This window comes from Cyprinodon tularosa, unplaced genomic scaffold (assembly GCF_016077235.1).
Source record: "Cyprinodon tularosa strain WSP-4 unplaced genomic scaffold, ASM1607723v1 ctg104, whole genome shotgun sequence".
NCBI lineage: Eukaryota > Metazoa > Chordata > Actinopteri > Cyprinodontiformes > Cyprinodontidae > Cyprinodon > Cyprinodon tularosa.
Window position 1 is genome coordinate 1,437,484 of NW_024037827.1, and position 18,701 is coordinate 1,456,184.

The 18,701-nt window shown below is 40.4% G+C and overlaps 1 protein-coding gene across 1 annotated transcript; it reads right to left on the reverse strand.

Moving 5' to 3' along the window:
- Positions 1-57: 57 nt before the first annotated feature.
- Positions 58-18,465, reverse strand: anapc2 (anaphase promoting complex subunit 2). Its single transcript, XM_038282760.1, has 14 exons — positions 18,110-18,465; positions 16,705-16,954; positions 16,244-16,562; positions 16,022-16,154; positions 15,729-15,939; positions 13,319-13,438; positions 12,970-13,087; positions 11,087-11,265; positions 10,866-11,007; positions 10,718-10,793; positions 10,440-10,643; positions 9,343-9,475; positions 2,214-2,455; positions 58-505 (listed from the first exon to the last, which is right to left on the reverse strand). Exons 1-14 carry the CDS (start codon positions 18,206-18,208, stop codon positions 296-298), a joined length of 2,436 nt encoding a protein of 811 aa, XP_038138688.1. The 5' UTR covers positions 18,209-18,465; the 3' UTR covers positions 58-295.
- Between the last annotated feature and the right edge of the window lie 236 nt (positions 18,466-18,701).

The window sequence follows — 18,701 nt, forward strand, 5'->3', positions numbered from 1 at the left end:
GTCATCTTATAAAAACTTTTAATAAGTTTAAAACTTCAGTAGTCAGAGATGACAAACTTGAAATGAATGATTGGTTTAATAACAGAATACAAACTTTAACTCTAAAGACTTTATTTTCCTGCTGCCTTCATGTCCCAGAAGGACAATGCATCAAACTGGAAAGTTTTCATGTATTTATTTTCTCTTATAAAACTGGTCTTTTTACAATCAGCCCCTCAGAGTCCCTGTTATGCAGTCTTTTTTCTTCCAGTTCTGTAATTTCCTTGCTGACCCAAACGCACCGTCTGGTCCTCCATCAGTTGGTTTTGGGGAGTCTGTAAATGTCCGCGGACACAATCAGCTGGTGATCCCTGACCTTCCTCTGCAGGAAGGCCTCCAGCTCGTTGATGTCCATCTCCGTGACGACGGGCCCCGTGGCGACAAACATCCGCAGCATGGAGTGGATGCGCTCCAGAGTCATGCTGTCCAAGTTGGTCAGCATTGCTTGGATGTAGGCCCAGAACAGCTGTGGAAACAACCAGATGTTAGTCAGCGAGGAGCAGTTCAGCTCATTCATCCGCCTCCATTTTATTCATTTAACAAACACATTTTTTAAATCAGCTTCATAAATATTTCTCTCACAGTTTTGGAGGAAGGATGCCACCATTTTTTACCAACAATGCCCAAGGTTCACACGGACGGAGTCCCCTAGGGGACATGGGGAATTTTTTTTTTCTTTTGCGTTCCCTCGCAAAAGTATTGCGTTACCTCGCATATTTTGCGTTACCTCGCAAAACCTTTTGCGAAAGTTTTGCGTTCCCACGCAAAACTTTTGCGTGGGAACGCAAAACCTTACTTCTGTCAAGTTAGAAAGATATTCACAGATTCGGACTTCCGGGATCAATATCTCTCGTTGTTGAAACACAAATGGCTCATCTTTCATGTCCTGATAGCACAGACTACGTATTACAAGAATCAAAAAGCGTTATTTTCGAGAAAAACGAGCCGTTCTCCCAGCTGGATGTATTACATTGATCTCTATGCACAGGCAATGGCCAGGCCAGTGGTTAGGGGCCGTCTGCAAATGGTAAAACAACAGCAAAATGTTGCAAAGAAAAATCAATAACTCCACTGCCATAAAGTGCAGAGACTTCAAAATTACCACACACACCAAGGGGCTCTTGGTGATCATACTACAACAGCTGGTTTGGAAAAATACACCTTTACTTTTTATTTTTTTATTTTAGACAGTCCCGAAAACAAAATTGGTTGCAATGGGAATTTAATGAAGCCATAAATCTACTAATGTTCAGGTTCCTCATAAACCAATATGAGACAAGATAAACCAAAGACGTTTAATTAATATTAAGTGTTCACTTCCAAAACTTCTGGCTTTTAGTTGTTTTCTCTGCATTTAAAAGAACTTTATTACCAGGAATAAAGACGATCAACTGAATAAAAAAGTGTGAATTAAAACTTTGAACTGCCTGGTTTTAAAATAAAATAATTTTGCAAAAAAATAAAAATAAAAAATAAAATTCTGCAGAATTACCCGACTTCTGGTATGTATTATAAAAATGGTGACGCCTAGCCCCTCCCCCCCTATAATTTCTCAAACTGGTTTCTAGTTTCCTTTACAATTCTAAAAAAATTAAACCTAACGTTCGATCTTCTTCTATTCAGTTAAAAAGGTTAGAAGAGTGGAGACCATCAATGAGTAATTTTTTTTTTACTGTAAATAAGTGTTTTTGTAAAAGTTGAATAGAATGAAGATGTGTGTAGAGAGGTGTGCATAAGTACATATGTTTATATTAACAGAAGTCAATTTATTTGCTCACTTAATAGACTTTTGGACTAAATCTGAATCATATGTTAAATAGGAATCAAAAAAAGTTTGTTGATAATGTTTGTATGAGTTAAACTTTACTGGATTGCCTGCAAACGTTACTTTGAAGTGTCATTAGATCAGTAGGTCTGTTTCTGCTGAGTTTTACCAACAGAGAACAGATATTAAAACAAGTTTGAAGTGATTAGCTCTCTAGAGCTGATTCTAAATAAATGTTGTTCAAAGAAATAAGCAGAAATCCACTGATTGTTTCTTTTCTAAACATTAAGGTCATGTCATAGAAACAGAGTTTAATGTTTTCTAATGTCACTAAAACGTTCCTGATCTTCATAAAACCAGTGAATGTTGATGCATTTCTCAGATGTTCTGCATAAAAAGGTGTGCAGACCTGCAGCTTCTCCTCCCTCTGCTCAGACTGGGTGGTGGTGTTGGAGTCCCTCTCCTCGTCGCTGTCGATCAGCATCACCCCTCTGTCCACCTTCTCCCGGGAGGAGCCCGTCTCCTGCACGGAGTAGCGCCCGGCAGCCTCCTCCCTCAGAACGCCGTGCTGCTGCCACAGAGCCAGCTTCCTGTGCACCAGCTCCTTCGGGGCGCCCAGCTTGGAGCTCAGCTCCTCCAGCGTCCAAGAACCTGACAAAATAAAATGGTGTTAGCTTTAGTCGAAGGGGGTAAAATCTGCAGAGAGGTCTGAACAGAAAGGTCAGAGTTCGTTTTCAGTCCCTCTCAGTCTTTCTTCTGCTAAAGCCCCAGATCTTTGACGGTGTGACGCTACCAGCAGAAACAGGCTGGGTGGAGAGCTCCTGCATCAGCTCCTTTCATAAATTAAATTAGGAGCTGAGCTTTGACTAGGCCATTCTAACCCATGACTATGCTTTGATCATTTATTTCACCGCTAGCCTAGTTTAGCTCCACCCATCTTCTCATAACCTCAACCAGCTTCCTCGATGCTGAAAAGTATCGCCACAGCAAGATGTAAGCACTGCCATGTTGCACCAGGATGACGGTGTGTTCAGGGTCATTTTCACTGCCGGTTTTTAGGTTTTCCAACTCCAGTTATAAGAATCAATCTTTAGGAATTAATGAGAAGACTGTTTAAAAAAAAAAAATGCATTTTCCACTGTACTTACAGCTGCTAATAACTACCGTATTAATTTTCTGGTGCATGCATGTGTGATAAAATATCAATACTTTACACAATTACACAGTCATGCTATTCAGGTTTCACACCGTCGCTGTTTTGGCATGAGAAAAGCGCCCAATGCCTCGACTTGGACGCTTGTGCACAGTGAACTCAGATGTATGTAAAACAGTGTGCAGACACGTCTGACCTGATCGTTGATCACTAAATAAAATGGAAGATTCATTTTTATTTGCTGAAATGAGACGGGGAAAAAAAAACTGTTTTAAGATGTTTGACAATTTAAAAAAAATGACACCTCAAAATGTCAACTGTGCCTCCAGGTTAGCAGGATTGTGATCCAACCTTTAAATATTACACTGGAAAAAAATCAAAATCTAGATAAGTAATTTTTTCTTAAAATAAGTGCATTTGTTCTTGGATTGAGGAAGTAAAAGAGACATTTTGCCAATAGAACAAGACAATTTACATTTGAAATAAGAAAACACAATTGCATTGTCTTATTTCAAGTGCATATTATCCAATTATCTTATTTTAAGAGTAAAAATACTCATTCCATTGGCAAACTGTCTCATTTACTTACTGAAAATAAGGTTAAATAAACTAAATTGAAGACATTTTTGATTGTTTTTCCAGTGTATGCTGTTTCCCACTATATTTTCCCACTATACTGCTTTATAACTATATGCTGCGCTTGTTGCCTCGTTTTAGCCTGTTGAAATCTTTTGTCTTGGTAATGCTTCATTGACACCGGATGCGCTTTGAACAGCAGAAACAGCCGGTTTACATGCAAAGTCTATGGTTAACACCAAGGGCGTAGGAATATGTTTACAATTGGGGGGGACACATGTCGGAAATCTGAGATTCGTAAATATTCAACAGAAACATATCTTAAGTACGCTACTTAAAAAAAGGCTATTTAATCTTTTACTTTATTCCTTTATAAATGTGTTTGCAAAAATAATGCATTTAAAATTTACATAATGCATTTGTTCATAAGATGTGAGCATATCACCAAACAAAATGACTGGAGTCTTTTATTAAGCAAAGGGAGGTGTCTTTCAAGGGCTTCAGCCCTTGGCATATTTAGTGTCCGCATACGCACTAGAAAATCAAAACAATTCAGTAGGCCACACAAGTGCAAAGTTTGATATGTTTTATTTTGTCAAACTTGCAATAATGGTCAAAAATGAATTTATATAGGTTGACTGACAGAGGGAGCTGACAGTGTGTTGAAGAATTATGGACAGGGTGCTTTGAAGCATCTGGTTCAAAAATGCATTATCAACCTTTGGTAGAAATCCATCCATCCTTCCATTTTCTGTACACCCTGTCCCTTAGTGGGGTCGGGAGGTGCTGGTGCGGGGTCCACCCTAGACAGGTGGCCAGTCTGTCCAGACCTTTGGTAGAAGCCTTTAATTCCAATTTGCAGTACAGAACAGAGAAAACTACAGAGTTGTCAATGTTGTGTTAATCTGTTTATAGTGTAAAAAGAGGAGCCAGCAGTTTATTTGAGGAAATAAAGATGCAGAAGTTAATTAGTTGGTTAATTAGTGGTTGTGCAGCAGTCCGCTGCTAAGAATTAAAATTAATTCTCCCTGTGGTTTTAACTAACGATCAGGAGCGCAGCAGGTATAACATCTGTCCATTTTGGCGAATCAAAATCATGCAAAAAATAAAAAATCCTCGTAAAACGCACGCCCAGACCGGGCTAATTTCAACACAAGTTGTGTTAGGTGACTGTTACTCACACTGACGTTTCTCTTTTTTAAAAATCTGAGTAAGTCCTACTGCTGTTTCAGCCTTTTAGTTGGTGGTGGCATTGTACTGAAATGAGATATATATAAAAAAAAAACATTTTGGCTAGCGTGGCAAACGTCTACAGAAAGTTAGCAGTTAAATATTGGATGAGTGATCAGCCCAAGACTACGGAAGAGGATTAGGGCCACTGAAAAAAAAAAAAAAGTTAACTGATTTTAAAATTTTATTTCAGTTTAATATGGGAAAAAAGTCAGAATTCTGACTTTTATTTTCAGAATTAAGACTTTTTTCCTCAGAATTCTGACTTTAATCTCAGAATTTTGGATCCTAATGTAGATGGGCACCATGAAGGCAGAGCACTCAGCTTCACTGACAAAGATGTGAGTTGTTTGAGGTGGCCAGTGACACATTGGTGGAAAATGACAGAATTAGGCAACTTTTTACGTGCCCGAGGGGTCCCCTCATTAATGGAGGAGCAGAAGGTCATTAAACAAGAGAGCTAGTCTCTAAAAGAGACATGCCTGTGGCTGGATGCTAACATGTTTGTTGTTAAACATACTTTTGTTATATTACATTTGTGTTGTGTTTTCCAAATAGTGTAGAAAATGAAAGGTGGGTTTATAATGTTTACCTTTTATGAGCAGGACAGGAAGCAGAGAAGTGTAGCATTACCTCCAACTAGTTAAACTCATAATTATGAAGTTATTCAACAAATTCCTCAAGTAAAAAAGTGCAACTTTTATTTTTTATTTATTTATTTTTTACCAGATTTGTTGATTAATTTCAAAATTATGTATTCCTTCCAAATTTCCAAATCTGAAGAATTTTTTAAACCAATATCTACATTATTTAACATTTAGTTTATGTTTTAGCAGTACTTCCTGTTATATTTCTTTATACGTATATTTTACATTTTCTTGCACAGCAAGCTCAGCAGATTTGAAATTGTGTGCTTGTGTAAACAAACATATATTCTGGTTATTTTTTAGTTAGACCTTCTTGTTTTTATATATCTGTATAAGTACCCCCCCCCCCCCCCCCCCCCAACCACCAAAAAAAAAAAACTGTAAATTGATTAGAAATATTAATGATCTGTCAGATATCTGAGAAAAAAGTCAGAATTCTGAGATTAAAGTCAGAATTCTGACTTTTCCCCCCATGTTAAACTAAAAAAAAATGTAAAAATCAGTTAACTTTTTTCAGTGGCCCTAATCCTCTTCCTACAAGACTAAGATGCCTAAACCAAAAAGATTCAGTTTCTATATATGAAAGTGAACTGACAACAAGACGTTATAAGTAAGCACTATTCATAGCAGCATCCCGACAGACCATTTTACCTCATTCACAAGTTTCTGACTTTCTGTATCGCTGTTTCCCTCTGAGTGCTCAAACACTCAACAGTTCACAGAGGGGAGGGGGGGTACAGTGACGTAACGCTATGTTGCGCCTTCAAAATAAAAGCACGATAGTTAAAAAATTGTCAAAATCTAATATTTTGCGGTACAATTTTTGGGGGGGACATATCCACCTGGCTTTTATATTGGGGGGGACATGTCCCCCCCGTTTCCTACGCCGCTGGTTAACACACATCAAAAGGTCCTGCAACGCGTCTCGATCAGCAGAAGCGACGCATCTTGAGCATCTGAGGCGTGGGAAGCGCTTCACAAGCAGATGCTAACTTTTGCTGCTCGACGCGTCAGATCAACCAATAAGAGAAGCATCAGACGCATCTGGGCACACTTTACTGGATGCGCTTCAGAAGCATCAAAGATGAGGCGCGTCTGACCTTAATGTGGACAAGCATCAAAAATGAAGAAGCTGTCCTTGTTTTGCAGCTTCAATCACGTGTGAAATTAGCATTAATTTTCCTCTGTGACAGATAACAAATGGTTATCTTCTTTGGAAGTGTTTACACTATAATTGGAGCAAAATGAGTTTAAATATTTTTAAAGATTCAAATTTTTTTTATTTACTGCAGGTGATTTCAAAACATTCATATTGAACAGCAACACAGTAACTTCCTGTTTGTTTCTCTATTTCCCAGATTCTTTTTATTTCCAGGTGGTTTTTAGTGTTCAGGGCCCCTAAACGGCTATCTCCGCCCCTGATCTTAACTTTTATCTGAAAATACGTTACAGGCGTTTTTGTCAGCGCCGGGTTCTCCTTGGATGCGCTAATGCTAGCTTGCAGTCAGACCTCTGAGTGAAGAACTGCTGGTATCATTCGACTGCTGCGGTTTGTTTGAGCGCTTTTGGAGGCAGGTAAACAACACAGCCATGATCATTTCCGTCGCTCAGCAGCAACATCAATGTGCAGAAAATGTTTAGCGCCAAAGCAAAGGGTGCCATTTAACATCATGTGGGTAAAATTTAGAAGTAAAGCTTTACTAGAATGGACCAATTCAGAGCACTGGTTTTACCCCAGTCCATTAAGAAAATATCACAGTGGAGTGAACAGAGGAGTGCTGCAACTAACGATTATTTTGCTAATCAATTAATCTGTCAACTATATTGTTACTATAGTGTTTTCACAGAACCAAGAACAGGTAAAATTTTTCCACTTTATAATGTTGGTATAATTTAGGGCTGAAACAATTAATCAGGATTACTCAATTATTGAAATAATTGTCAACTAATTTAGTAATCGATCAATCGTTTACTGGAATGTAGAGACTCTAAAACATGCCTTTAGCTGACAGAGCGACCCACCTTGAGAGGCAATTATACCAAAATAAAAAAAATTTAAAATATGTGCAAACACTTTTGAATTTGAGATAAAAATATTTTTTGTCTGTCAATATGCTCTTTCCAGAACTCCTCAAGTGGAAAAGCTTAATTTTTTTACCTGGTATAATTTTTTAAAGTCTTCTATAAGGAACTTTTTGCTGTCAATTATTAATCGATATTAAAAAGAGATTAATCGATTTGCAAAATAATCGTTAGCTGCAGCACTAATATAATTACTGCGCTTAGATGGATACTCTTTCATTAATTCGTTAATCTGTTTAATTGTTTCAGCCATAGATCGGAGAACACTCACCTTTTCTTGTACATGAATAAATATGCTCCCACACCTTTTTCATGTAAACCTGGTGGATTGTAACCCTATATGCATATTTTAGTAGTTTAAAGCTGACTGGAAGACAGATAACGCTTCGAATGCAGTCAGCTTCCGGATCAGCTTCTCTGACTGATTGATGCTTTAAAGCTGTTAAAGTTCATATTTTCAAACTCCAGCCACTGATTTAATTTTAGGGACAGAGCATGACAGGATAACGGACCCCGATTTGCAATGGAAGCAGTCCTGACGTTCTTGAAGGCAGAACCGATTCAGGACCTTTCAGAAGGTCAAGATCAGGGCAAAAATCTGTGCCATTATTGCTACGTTCACATTGCAGCCTGAAGTGACCCAAATCCAATGTTTTGGTCCATATGCGACCTGGATCTGATCTTTACATTGGCTGTCTGAACAACACAGATCCGATTTTTTTCCCGCTGCGACCCAGACTACTTGGCTATGTTGTCCTAGCCTGGTGAGACCATCCTGATCTCGCGAGCTTTCAAGGTTTCACTCGCTAGTCAGTCTGGAGACTCTCCGTTAAAGAAAATTTGGAGCCGTTCACCAAACGAACGTCCAATCAGCGTTGGCTTTGAGGCGGGTTGAGGTGTGACGCAACGAGAAGCGCGACAGTTCAGTCTAAAGAACATGGCGGCTTCAGCCGATGAAACTAGCCTTAGCGTGGCTATCGAGCAAGTTTTATTGGAATTACAGAGTATTTCTTCACTGAAAGAAGAGCAAAACACTGCTCTGGAGGCTTTTCTCAGAGGAAAAGATGTTTTTGCTCTTCTCCCGACTGGTTTCGGCAAGAGTTTGATCTATCAATTGGCTCCTCTTCGTCGTCGCTCTGTTAGTACGTCATATGCTTCGTTGATCTGATTGGTTTATTTGGCCCGTCTATCACCAACATAGGCCAATCAGCTAACCAGTATTTTCGCCCCTTCCCAAAATTACTTCAACGGAAGGTTTCCTGATGGATATGCGGAGCAAATCCATCTGGCGGAGTCAGGTTAGTGTGGTCCTGAATCCGATACGAATCTGATCTTTTCAAATGCGACCTGAGTCTGAACAGCCAGGTCGCATTTATCCGACCTGACTGTTCCGACAAAGGTCACTATTCTGGGTCTTGCTATGAAGAAGTGGCAAGAAAATCAACAACCATGGCAGACGATGATGCGGAGCAGTATTTATGTTTAACCATCTTGAAAAGATTGTGTTTTTATGGTTGGAAAAGATCACTAGATGTTCTCCCACACTACCATCCATGTTTACTTCCATAAACACAGAGCATGCAGGCTTGTGATGTCATTGCGTCCTCTACTGTGCATTCGGGACAGTTGCGTTGCATGACTGCAGTTCACACAGAAGATCACATACAAGTATATTTGGAAATGTGAACAGTGAGGCAAAAAAAATTAATCGGATTTCACACAAAAATTAGAATTGAGCATCAAGGCCAGCAGTGTGAACGTAGCCTATGCAATGTGAACACTAGCTTAACGAATAGTGTTGTTAAGCTGGTGATTTGTTCCACACTAGAGGCTGAAATCAGAGATCGTACTTTTTTCCTGGAAGTGTAGGATGATGGCGGCGTGGATGGGGGACACGGTGAGGTTAGTGAGGGTCCTGTCCTCCAGCTCCAGGTCCAGAGTGACGGAGCCCAGGTGAGGCTTCCAGCTCAGCGTCCTCATGGCCTTAAAAACACCCAGAAAGCTTCAGTCACAAACCAAAGACAGACTTTTCTTATTGGTTCCCGTAGAAGAGGGCTCTGCAACCTGTGGCTCTTTGGACCCTCTAAAATGGCTCTTAATAAATAAAAATAAATAAATGACAAAATAATTAATAATAAGATTTGATTCAAGTTTTAGACACTTTTGTGGGTTTCATAAGAAAATATCTGAAAGGACCAGAAATATTATGAAATATGAGAGCTATTTTTCCTTTAATTAAAATGGGAAAACATGGTGTTTTATTATTAACCCTATAATGCCTAATGTATCATATTTGATACAAACGGTTTCTGAAATGTTTTGACACCTTTTGCAGAATTTAATGGTAACTTTGCTCAAAATCCTATTTTACACAATCAGATATACCTGATAACAGCCAGTAGAAGACTACACAAAAATAATCTTGACTTATCGCATAGTAATAAACTATTAATATAAAAAATTTATTTTTGTTTTTTCTTTTTACATATTTTGTTAAAAGGGCAAATAAGGACTTCAAACCAAAAAAAGTAATTTTCTATTTTGTTTTATTCTTGGATCGGGCTTTAAAGGGTTTACTTTTTTTTTTTCATCAATTAATACTCTACAGAAAAAAATCCATGTTTCAGTTATATGAATTGTTTTATGTTTTTCATTATTTGAAAAGAATCCAAATGAGTTCTTGGTCATTTGAAATGACAACAGATTTCTATATTTAATAAAAATAATAGGTTGTTTTTTTTTATGGACCCAAATCAGTCGCAATTTTCACAAACACACATATAATATCATGTAATATTTTGCAGCTCTAAAGGAGTTTTAATTAGCTGGACTCAGAGCAAATTGGTTCTTTGCACATGAAAGCTTGCAGACCCCTGCTGTAGCACATAAAACTTAAATGATATAAAATGAAATGGTTTGATGGTTGTGATTTAGCAGAGAACTCTACCTTCAGCTTCTCGTAGCGATGGGTGTAGGCCTCCATGGCCTGGCATATGACAGCAGGGAGCTCCAGCTTCTCCTCCTTTAGCGTGGGCCAGAACTCAGACGACAGGATGATGGCGGACAGAGCGAGCGGCGGCTGCTCTTCCTGGCTCAGCTTTGACTCCTCCTCACGGATGTGGCTGTTAATCCTGCGAGAGTCCGCCATGTCCTGCAACCCGACGCAGACACATGAAAGTAGAGGGAGGAACATCTTCTGAGGCGGCTGGTGGACGGAAATCGTACCTTCAGCATGACTTCGCAGTAATGCATGTGAGACTCTCCGAACCGCAGCTTCAGCAGCTCCACGTTCCGGATCTCCCTGAATAGAAACAGGTCAGAGGTCAGAGGGACCTGGCACTGATGTCAGTCAGAGGTTCTGCTGGGTCCACACCTGGCCGTGTTGTAGTTGAGTTGGTGCAGCAGTCTGTCGGCCAGCACGGCTCTGTACTCGTCGATGAAGATGTCTTTGCTGCCGTAGATGCTGACCAGCAGGCTGATGATGTCAGACGAGCGGCGGCTGGAGCCCAGTTTATCTGGAAAGCGTAAACAATGACATGGGTTGGTGTAGTCTGTCCAACAGCTCCGCAGGTAGAGACAGGTGCGTTCACTGACCAGGCACAGCGTCGGTCGGATCCGGAGTCCAGTCTTCGGGGTCGTTGCCTTCGTCGTCGCTGTCCTGCATCTCCAGAGTCACCGGGTCTCCTCTGGAGAGCTCCGAGGCCAAGTCGTTACAGGCTTCAGCGTCACCCGTCAGCCCGGCGATGATCTGCCTCACCGTGTCCTCCCGGGTCCTGAAACATAGAAGGAAACCACACTTCAGTTCCTGCGGATCCAGGACCCATCCGCTCACGGGAAAAACTATTCCATAGAGGTCTCAGTTCGAGATGTAAACAAATAAACAACTTATGATTAATTATCAATTAATGGTTCATTAGATTCTAATTTTTTCCATCTGGTTAATTGATAAAATTTTGCTTTCTTTCAACGTTGCAGTTTTCCTGCCATCCAGTACAGGATTAGTTGTTCTTAAGCAGACCCTCACTGGTATTTATCAGAGTAGTACTGGCAGAGCGATCGTGCTGAACTTTACGTGGTTCTTTTCATAAATATAAACTCCTTAACTGCACCTAAATAGCTCCCATTTAGCCATGCTGCATGACAGAGCGACATCGACTTCTCTGGTGTTCTTTCAAGCACACCAGAGAAGACTTGGAATGTAATAAAAAAATGCATGCTAGCAATTAGCGCATTAGGCGATAAAGACTTATGATTTAAAACAGTCTGACAGTTTGTTAGAGTCTTTAAATCAGGGTTCCTACAGCATAAGGAAAGTTAAATTCAAGACTATTTAAGACTTCTTAATGCCGCTTGAAATAAAAATTTAAGACAAAATTCACAAGAAACACAAGAAAAACCTGCTTGTGACAACTTAACCCAAAGGTTTATTTTAACATAAACCACTGCACTAATGTTTCAAATGTTGAAAAGCTTCCCATACAGGAAGAAAGCTAAAAACACACAAATGACAGATATATTTGAACAATTATTGAACTGAATTCACAAACTTTGTTTTAGCAGGGAACAAAACAAATCAGTTTTAAAGCCCCAACATAACCAGTGCTAAGTCTTTTAGCAGCTATTTTTCGTTGTATGGTTTTCTTAGTATGTTTGATTTGGTGATAAGTGGAGGCGTTGCAGAGACAAGGGTGGAACTAAACTGAGAAATACCGGCTGTTTCTCTCTAACTCCATTTTGACGCTTTGTGTTTCGTGCTTCGCATGTGCGACTCCACTGCCTTAATTCCCATCGTTCTGAGCTTGAATGACTTCTTGCACTAAATCCACTGAGCCTCATGGATGTTCCCTGGTTTTAGCCATGGAGGAAACTCTTTTGGTTACATTTACACTTGCTCATATTTTCCAGACAAAAAGTTAATGGCGCATCTCCCAAATGTCCCGGCCAAAACAACGCTTTATTGGTTCCGCTATCAGGACAGAACCAATAATGGAGAGACTTTTTTTTTTTAATAACAAAAAAAAATTGTCAATTTTAACATTTTATTCAGATTACAAAAATAAATCGTAATAAATATAATCCTATTTATGTTTTAAAAATTAAGACCTATGAAAGACTGATTTAAGACATTTTAATACTAATTAAGGCCTTAGTTTTATTTTTAAGCATTCAATGCCTTTTAAGACTTTTTAAGGACCTGTGGGAACCCTGTAAATTGTTTAAAATGTTAAAAAAAAATATATAATTTTCTTAACATCTATTCACGGCTAATTCCTTCAAAAAAATTTGACCAATTTCTGCAGGAATGTCTTTACTTGCCGAATTTATGATGTATTATTTAAGTAATTTTGGGAAATTGCCAACATCTGAAAACCCACTGAAGGTCTGATCTAGCCAGGAAAACTCCTGCCCACGGATCCATGCTGTGGGAGGTCTGTGGGAGGTCTGGGGGAGGTCTGTGGGAGGTGGACCGGACTCACCGCAGGTACTTCCGGATGGGCTGGCAGGCCACCTGCAGGATCACCATGGATGGATCCAGCTCCCTCAGAGCTTTGATGGCCGAGATGTAAACTGTGATGATATCCGACGTGTGAACACCTGAAGAGGAACAACAAAGTGTGAATAAAAAGCTGTGCAGCGCTACATGAAGTTTTAAACACTCCAGTTCTGATGTTTCTCCCCAGGTTTAACCTCAGACTGGGCTTTCAGACACAGTTTTGCATTTGGTTTAAAGTTAAACTGGATTTGTAAAAGTTTAGTTTCTGCTTCCAGCTGGTTTGTAAAATCCCTGCTGAGGTGAACTGGGCCGGGCTTCATGTCGACACTGACCTGGGTGTAGGAGTCGGCTTTCAAAGGCTGATTTGAGTGAAGTGAGGAGCTGCTGCCGCTGGTTGGTTCGTTCCAGGCAAAACTTCAGATCTTCAATTGCAGGTTTGGATTCTGGGAAATCTGGGAGAATTTTTTTTTAAAGGACAGATATGTTCAGAAAAACATGCATGAGGTCACGCCCCACCTGTACATCTTTCACTCCAACATCAGGTGACCGAAGCTGCAAGATGAAGATGGCGTAATGGTGTCTGCATTCAGATGCAGAGCAACTCAAACCATTAAACCAAATTTCAAATAGTTCTAAATTATTGCAAAACTTTATTTCTTGGTTTAGATCTGGCTGCAGTTTTCTGGCTGCAGTAGAGCTACTGTTCAGCCCTGCAATAATCCAACCAACTGAAAATAAAGGCCTGTAGCAGCTTATTTTGTGCAGGTATAAACCTAATTCTTTATTCTAACGATGTTTTAGCAAATTAGGCTGAGTCAATCAGTGTCTGGGTTTCTTGCATGCTCTGTTGATGCATTTGAACGTTCATTTCTACTCTTGTTTTTTTTATTTTTTATTTACTTCTGTCTGCCTTACTTTACCCTGTATATTTTCTAGGCCTGCAAGTAACGATTATTTTGCAAACCGATTAATCTGTCTGTACCAGAAAGATGAAACCAGGTGAAACTAAAACTTTTTTCAACTTGAGGATTTCTGGCATATTGAAAAAAGAAAAGGTAAATCGTCAGAAAAGGTAAACTTACAAATGTTCAATATATATTTTTTAACAATTTTGGTTTATTGCTGGTCTAAGTGGGTCGCTCTGTCAGCTAAAAACACATTTTTACAGTCTCTATACTCCAGTTAACGATTAATCGATTACTAAATTGCTTTAAGATTATTTCAATAATCGATTAATCACAAATAGCCCCATTAATTATTTCAGCCCTAATATTTACCCTCTTTAACTCCTGGTATTTTGGAGACTAGAGATGTTCTGATGAGATATTGCTATAAGAAATCTGTCTTAATAAAGTAAAATCAGAATATATCAGCCTGCATCTAAAATCTCTAATATTAAAAAGCTGACAGAAAGTTTTTTGTAACCTGTTGGTTAATAATAAATGGGTCATTTCTATTGCTGTCAATTATTATTATTATTTTCTAATATGCCACACTACAAAATAGGGATGGAACGATTTATGAAAACCATCCGAACCGTTCGGTTCGCGTGTGTTGCGTTCGGTTCATGCGCTGCTCCTTTTTCTTATAGGCGAAGCGTTTACACTCCAGAGCAGAAGGTGGCGCTACTGCGACCAAAGCCAACCACCAGTAGTAAACAAGAAGAAGAAGAAGCGAAGCAGCGTAGCCGGGTGTAGCAGTATCAGCTGTTGTGGAGAATTGTGTGGGTATGGCGAGTGGGAAAGAACAGGAGTTGGAAGACGCGCCAGCAGCACTTTATAGGTCTGCTGTATGGGACCACTTTGCATTTAGAGTGACCTACGATGACGGCGGAAAGAAAGCTGTGGATAAAAGTGCAACAGTGTGCAAGCATTGTGCAACACGTTTTGTTTATGCTAACAGCAACATGACCAACATGTCATGCTAACCCCGAAATCCCTCATACTCCGTCAGCGCCCCGCCCCCCCAGACCGGCTGCTCAAAGCAAAGCCTGCAGCCTCAACTGTGGCTCCCGTCCGCTCCGCTCTGAGTTCCTTGGAGATGGTAGAGGGCATGCGCCAGATGATTACATTCAAAGCAGCAAAACATACGGAAATGATCCAGGGTTTCAGCGGATCATTAAAAATAATTACAATTCATAGTTTTATTTTATTTTTTTCATTAATTTCATAAATTTTTATGGGATTTCAGGGTAACAATCAACATATACTGAATAAAAAACACAATAATTAATACAAATATGAATGATGCTGATATTGTATCAGGTTAGCATTTATATCAGTCAATATTTAAAGCTTCCTTATTGGTATCGTATCTGAAATGAAAAACTTAAATGAGGACATCTCTACTGGGACCTGTGGCTGTGATGGGATGAAGAGATCTTGTTACAAAGTAATATGAAGATGTCATCAGCATAGAGTCTGTGACAGATTGCTGCCATGCTCCCTAATCTGAACTAGCGCCTCATGTAGATGTTGGATTAAAGTGGCACAAGAAGGGAACCTTGAGGTACGCCACATTTTTAGAACTTTAAATGACGCAGAGTAATAATCTGATTCTGCAAAATAAGATCGGAACCAGATCTGTTAATAAAGACGCTATGAAAACTGATTTAAAGGCAGCAGATCCACTGAAACTAGAGCAGAATAAAAACCCGGCTGGCAGGATTGTTCTGACTGTGGAAGGAGAAACGCTACTGCTGAAGCATCCTCCCTGGTGGCGTTTCATTAGTTGGACACTTACCTCTGATGATACTGAAAAGCTCCTCAATCCTCATGTTGACGTAGATCCTGCAGAAGAACTGGTGCATGTGGCACCTCCACTGCTTCAGAACTGAACTGGCGGGCTGGCTGCTTCGGACGCTGGGAGAACTGGGAGCTGGCGGGACCTCGGCGTCCCTGTCCCCGTTGCTGTCAAAAACCTTCCCCAGCCATCCCAGAACCAGTTCCAGCCACTGATCCAACCACAGAAACAAACGGATTCAGAACCAGAGGCTGGGGAAGGAGGCGGCGGTTCTCGGCGTAAAACTCTCTCACCTCCTGGAACTCCAGCAGGAAGGAGCGTTCGTACTCGCCCCTGCAGTGCTGCTCCATGCGCTGCTCGATGAGCCTGTGCAGGATGGAGGTGACGGCGTCGGAGCTGACCCACTCCAGCAGCTGCAGCCGGGATCTGGAGCCCCACAGAAAGGAAACGGCGAGTCAAACACCAGCAGGAACAAACTGCAGCACTGGATTCAGGAATGGGTCCGATCTGCTCACAGAATGAGGCTGAGGTCCTGCAGCTGCTCCAGAGCCTCCTGGCACCAGCAGTGCTGAGTCAGGACCCCGCAGCCTGGGCAGGCCCCTCCGTCGGGGCCATCCGGCGCCTCGGATCCATCCTCTCCCCCCTCCCGGTTCATATAGACAGAGAAGGTCCGGCTGTAAAATTCCAGCACTCGCTCCTGCAGAACAGCAGGTGGGGAGAAGAGCAGGAGGGCCCTGATGGTGGTGTAAGCCCGCTCCTGGAGGGCCCTGGGGCCCGGACCAGACAGACCATGGCGGCCCTCTTCCTGCCACAGCCCCAGTTTCTCCAATCCACCTGTTAGAGAGGAGATTGGATGTTTAGAGCAAAGTACGGACAGATCTGGATAAAGTTCAGGAAGTCTGGCTTCCTGGATAAAGAATAAAGGGAAATAAGGACCCGATCAGCTTATTTGGACAAAAATGTTTGTTCTACTTGCTCAGGAAAGGCTCCAGGCGGTCCAGCAGAGTTCTGAACGCCGTTAGTAGAACGCCGGCCCTGTCTCGTTCTTCCAGTTCGTTCTCTGGCTGTTTCAGTCCGCACCAGAATTCTGGAACCACGGAGGAGGACAGACGCAGCTGCAGCGTCTCCAGCAGCCAGACGCCGAGCAGCCGACCCAAACCATGATGGCAGAGAAGAGCCACGGCGTCCGAGAGGTCCTGCTCCGACAGCGAGCCGCCTTCAGAAACCTGCAGGCCGTCCCAAAAACAGAAAAATCTATATTTGGGTCCTTTTCTTCTGCTCGCTCTTTAGAACTTCAAACATATAAAGTATTTTTAGTTTATTAAGGCATCCAGGAAATAATGAACACCGGAACAATTTAAATAATGTTTATTGTGGAGGAATTAAGATGAGCGGCAGGACAATTTACACTTAAAATAAGAAAACACAATTGCATTGTCTTATTTCAAGTGCCTTTTATCTAAATATCTAATTTTAAAAGTAAAAATACTCATTCCATTGGCAAATTATCTCATTTACCTACTCACAATATTACAGCTTTTATTGATTTATTTCAAATCTGAAACATTGTCTAGACTGTAAGGTAAAAAAAAAAAAATAAATAAAAAAAGGCCCAATTAATCAAATCGTATCGCGTTGTATTCTTGAGTATCAAAAATAATCGAATCGTTGTGTCAGGAAATCGATACCGAATCGAATCGCCATGATGGATGTGATTTACACCCCTGATGGAGTCTCAACTTTCCATCCAGAATGTGGGGCCTTGATTTTCAGATAAAATGCAGACTTTTCCTTAACCTGAAAAGAGCCCAGATAAGATGCTTCTGATATCATCTTTCCTACAGTAGTTTGTTAAAAACAGGGAATATTAAATTTCTAGTCCAAATCCTAGCAGCAGGTTATCTGTCCGGCCTGTAATATTTTTTTCTGTCCACTAAACTTTCTGTTCAAATTTAATAATTTCTTGTAAAGGATGTCAGACTGACTGCTGGAAAACTGCAGCCTCAATCCTCTCTGATAATATGGTAAACAAGCTTTCTGATTTTGAGTTTAAATCCCACTTTTTGGACTAAATCATTTAAACAAAACCATCTTCAGTATTTTGCATGGGGTTCTTTGAAGTGTAAACTTTTACTTTAGACAGGCAGCCTCTAATTTCTCTAATTAAGTAAAACAGCAAGCATGATAAAAATGAAACATATACGCCGAATTAAGCGCCAAGTTCCAGTGGATGAGACTGGAAGCAGTCTTTGTGTCTTATTGCTAATAATCTGCCTCTTTTAGGGGTAGAAACCTTAAACTTGTATTTATTTAAATGGAGTTCTGAGAGAACTATTCGCTCCGTTCTTAAACGCCCCAATCCGGGGTTCGGCTTCACTCACCAAAGCAGCTGTGACCGATTCCCACGCACCGGCGACCAGCTGGTTTGAGTCGGGTCCAGAACTTTCCTTTGGGTCCGATTCCACCATCATTTCCTCCATTCTCTGATTCCCTTTTTACCAAAACCAAAATCTACTGATGTTAGCTTAACATTTAAGCTTCGGCTAGGTGTCTAACGTAGTCAATGCGCATGTAAAAACACACATCCCTTCTTAGCTAAAACTAAATTAATATTTTCAATAATAATTCCAATATATGCCAAAAAAACTGTATTTAATAACAAATCTAATCTAAACCTAATCAATTCACATGGCGGGTTTGCAGCCTTTGGTTCTTCTTCTGTTAATTGATAACTGAATCGCTGACTGTCGCCCCCTGCTGTAATTACATAGGAAACACACGTTTGACACATTTTAGGGCGTGAAAGACATTTTTTTTTAACCATTATAGCCTTCTAAAAGATACTGTTTTCCTACAGGAAAATTAAGATATCATTTACATTTACAAACATCATTCAAAGCAACTTAAAATCCTGCTTCTTTCATATCATTTTGTAAACATAGGAGCACAAAAGCGGCTTTTAAAACATTTACT

What these genes read in the sequence shown, in the direction of transcription:
- anapc2 (XM_038282760.1), bottom strand. Translation starts at nt 18,208, where the DNA reads ATGGAGGAAATGATGGTGGAATCGGACCCAAAGGAAAGTTCTGGACCC. An exon ending in CAGGACCTCAGCCTCATTCT is followed by an intron (nt 16,155 to 16,243) that starts GTGAGCAGATCG and finishes GTGGGGCTCCAG; the next exon opens with ATCCCGGCTGCAGCTGCTGG. An exon ending in TCCTGCTGGAGTTCCAGGAG is followed by an intron (nt 15,940 to 16,021) that starts GTGAGAGAGTTT and finishes TGGTTGGATCAG; the next exon opens with TGGCTGGAACTGGTTCTGGG.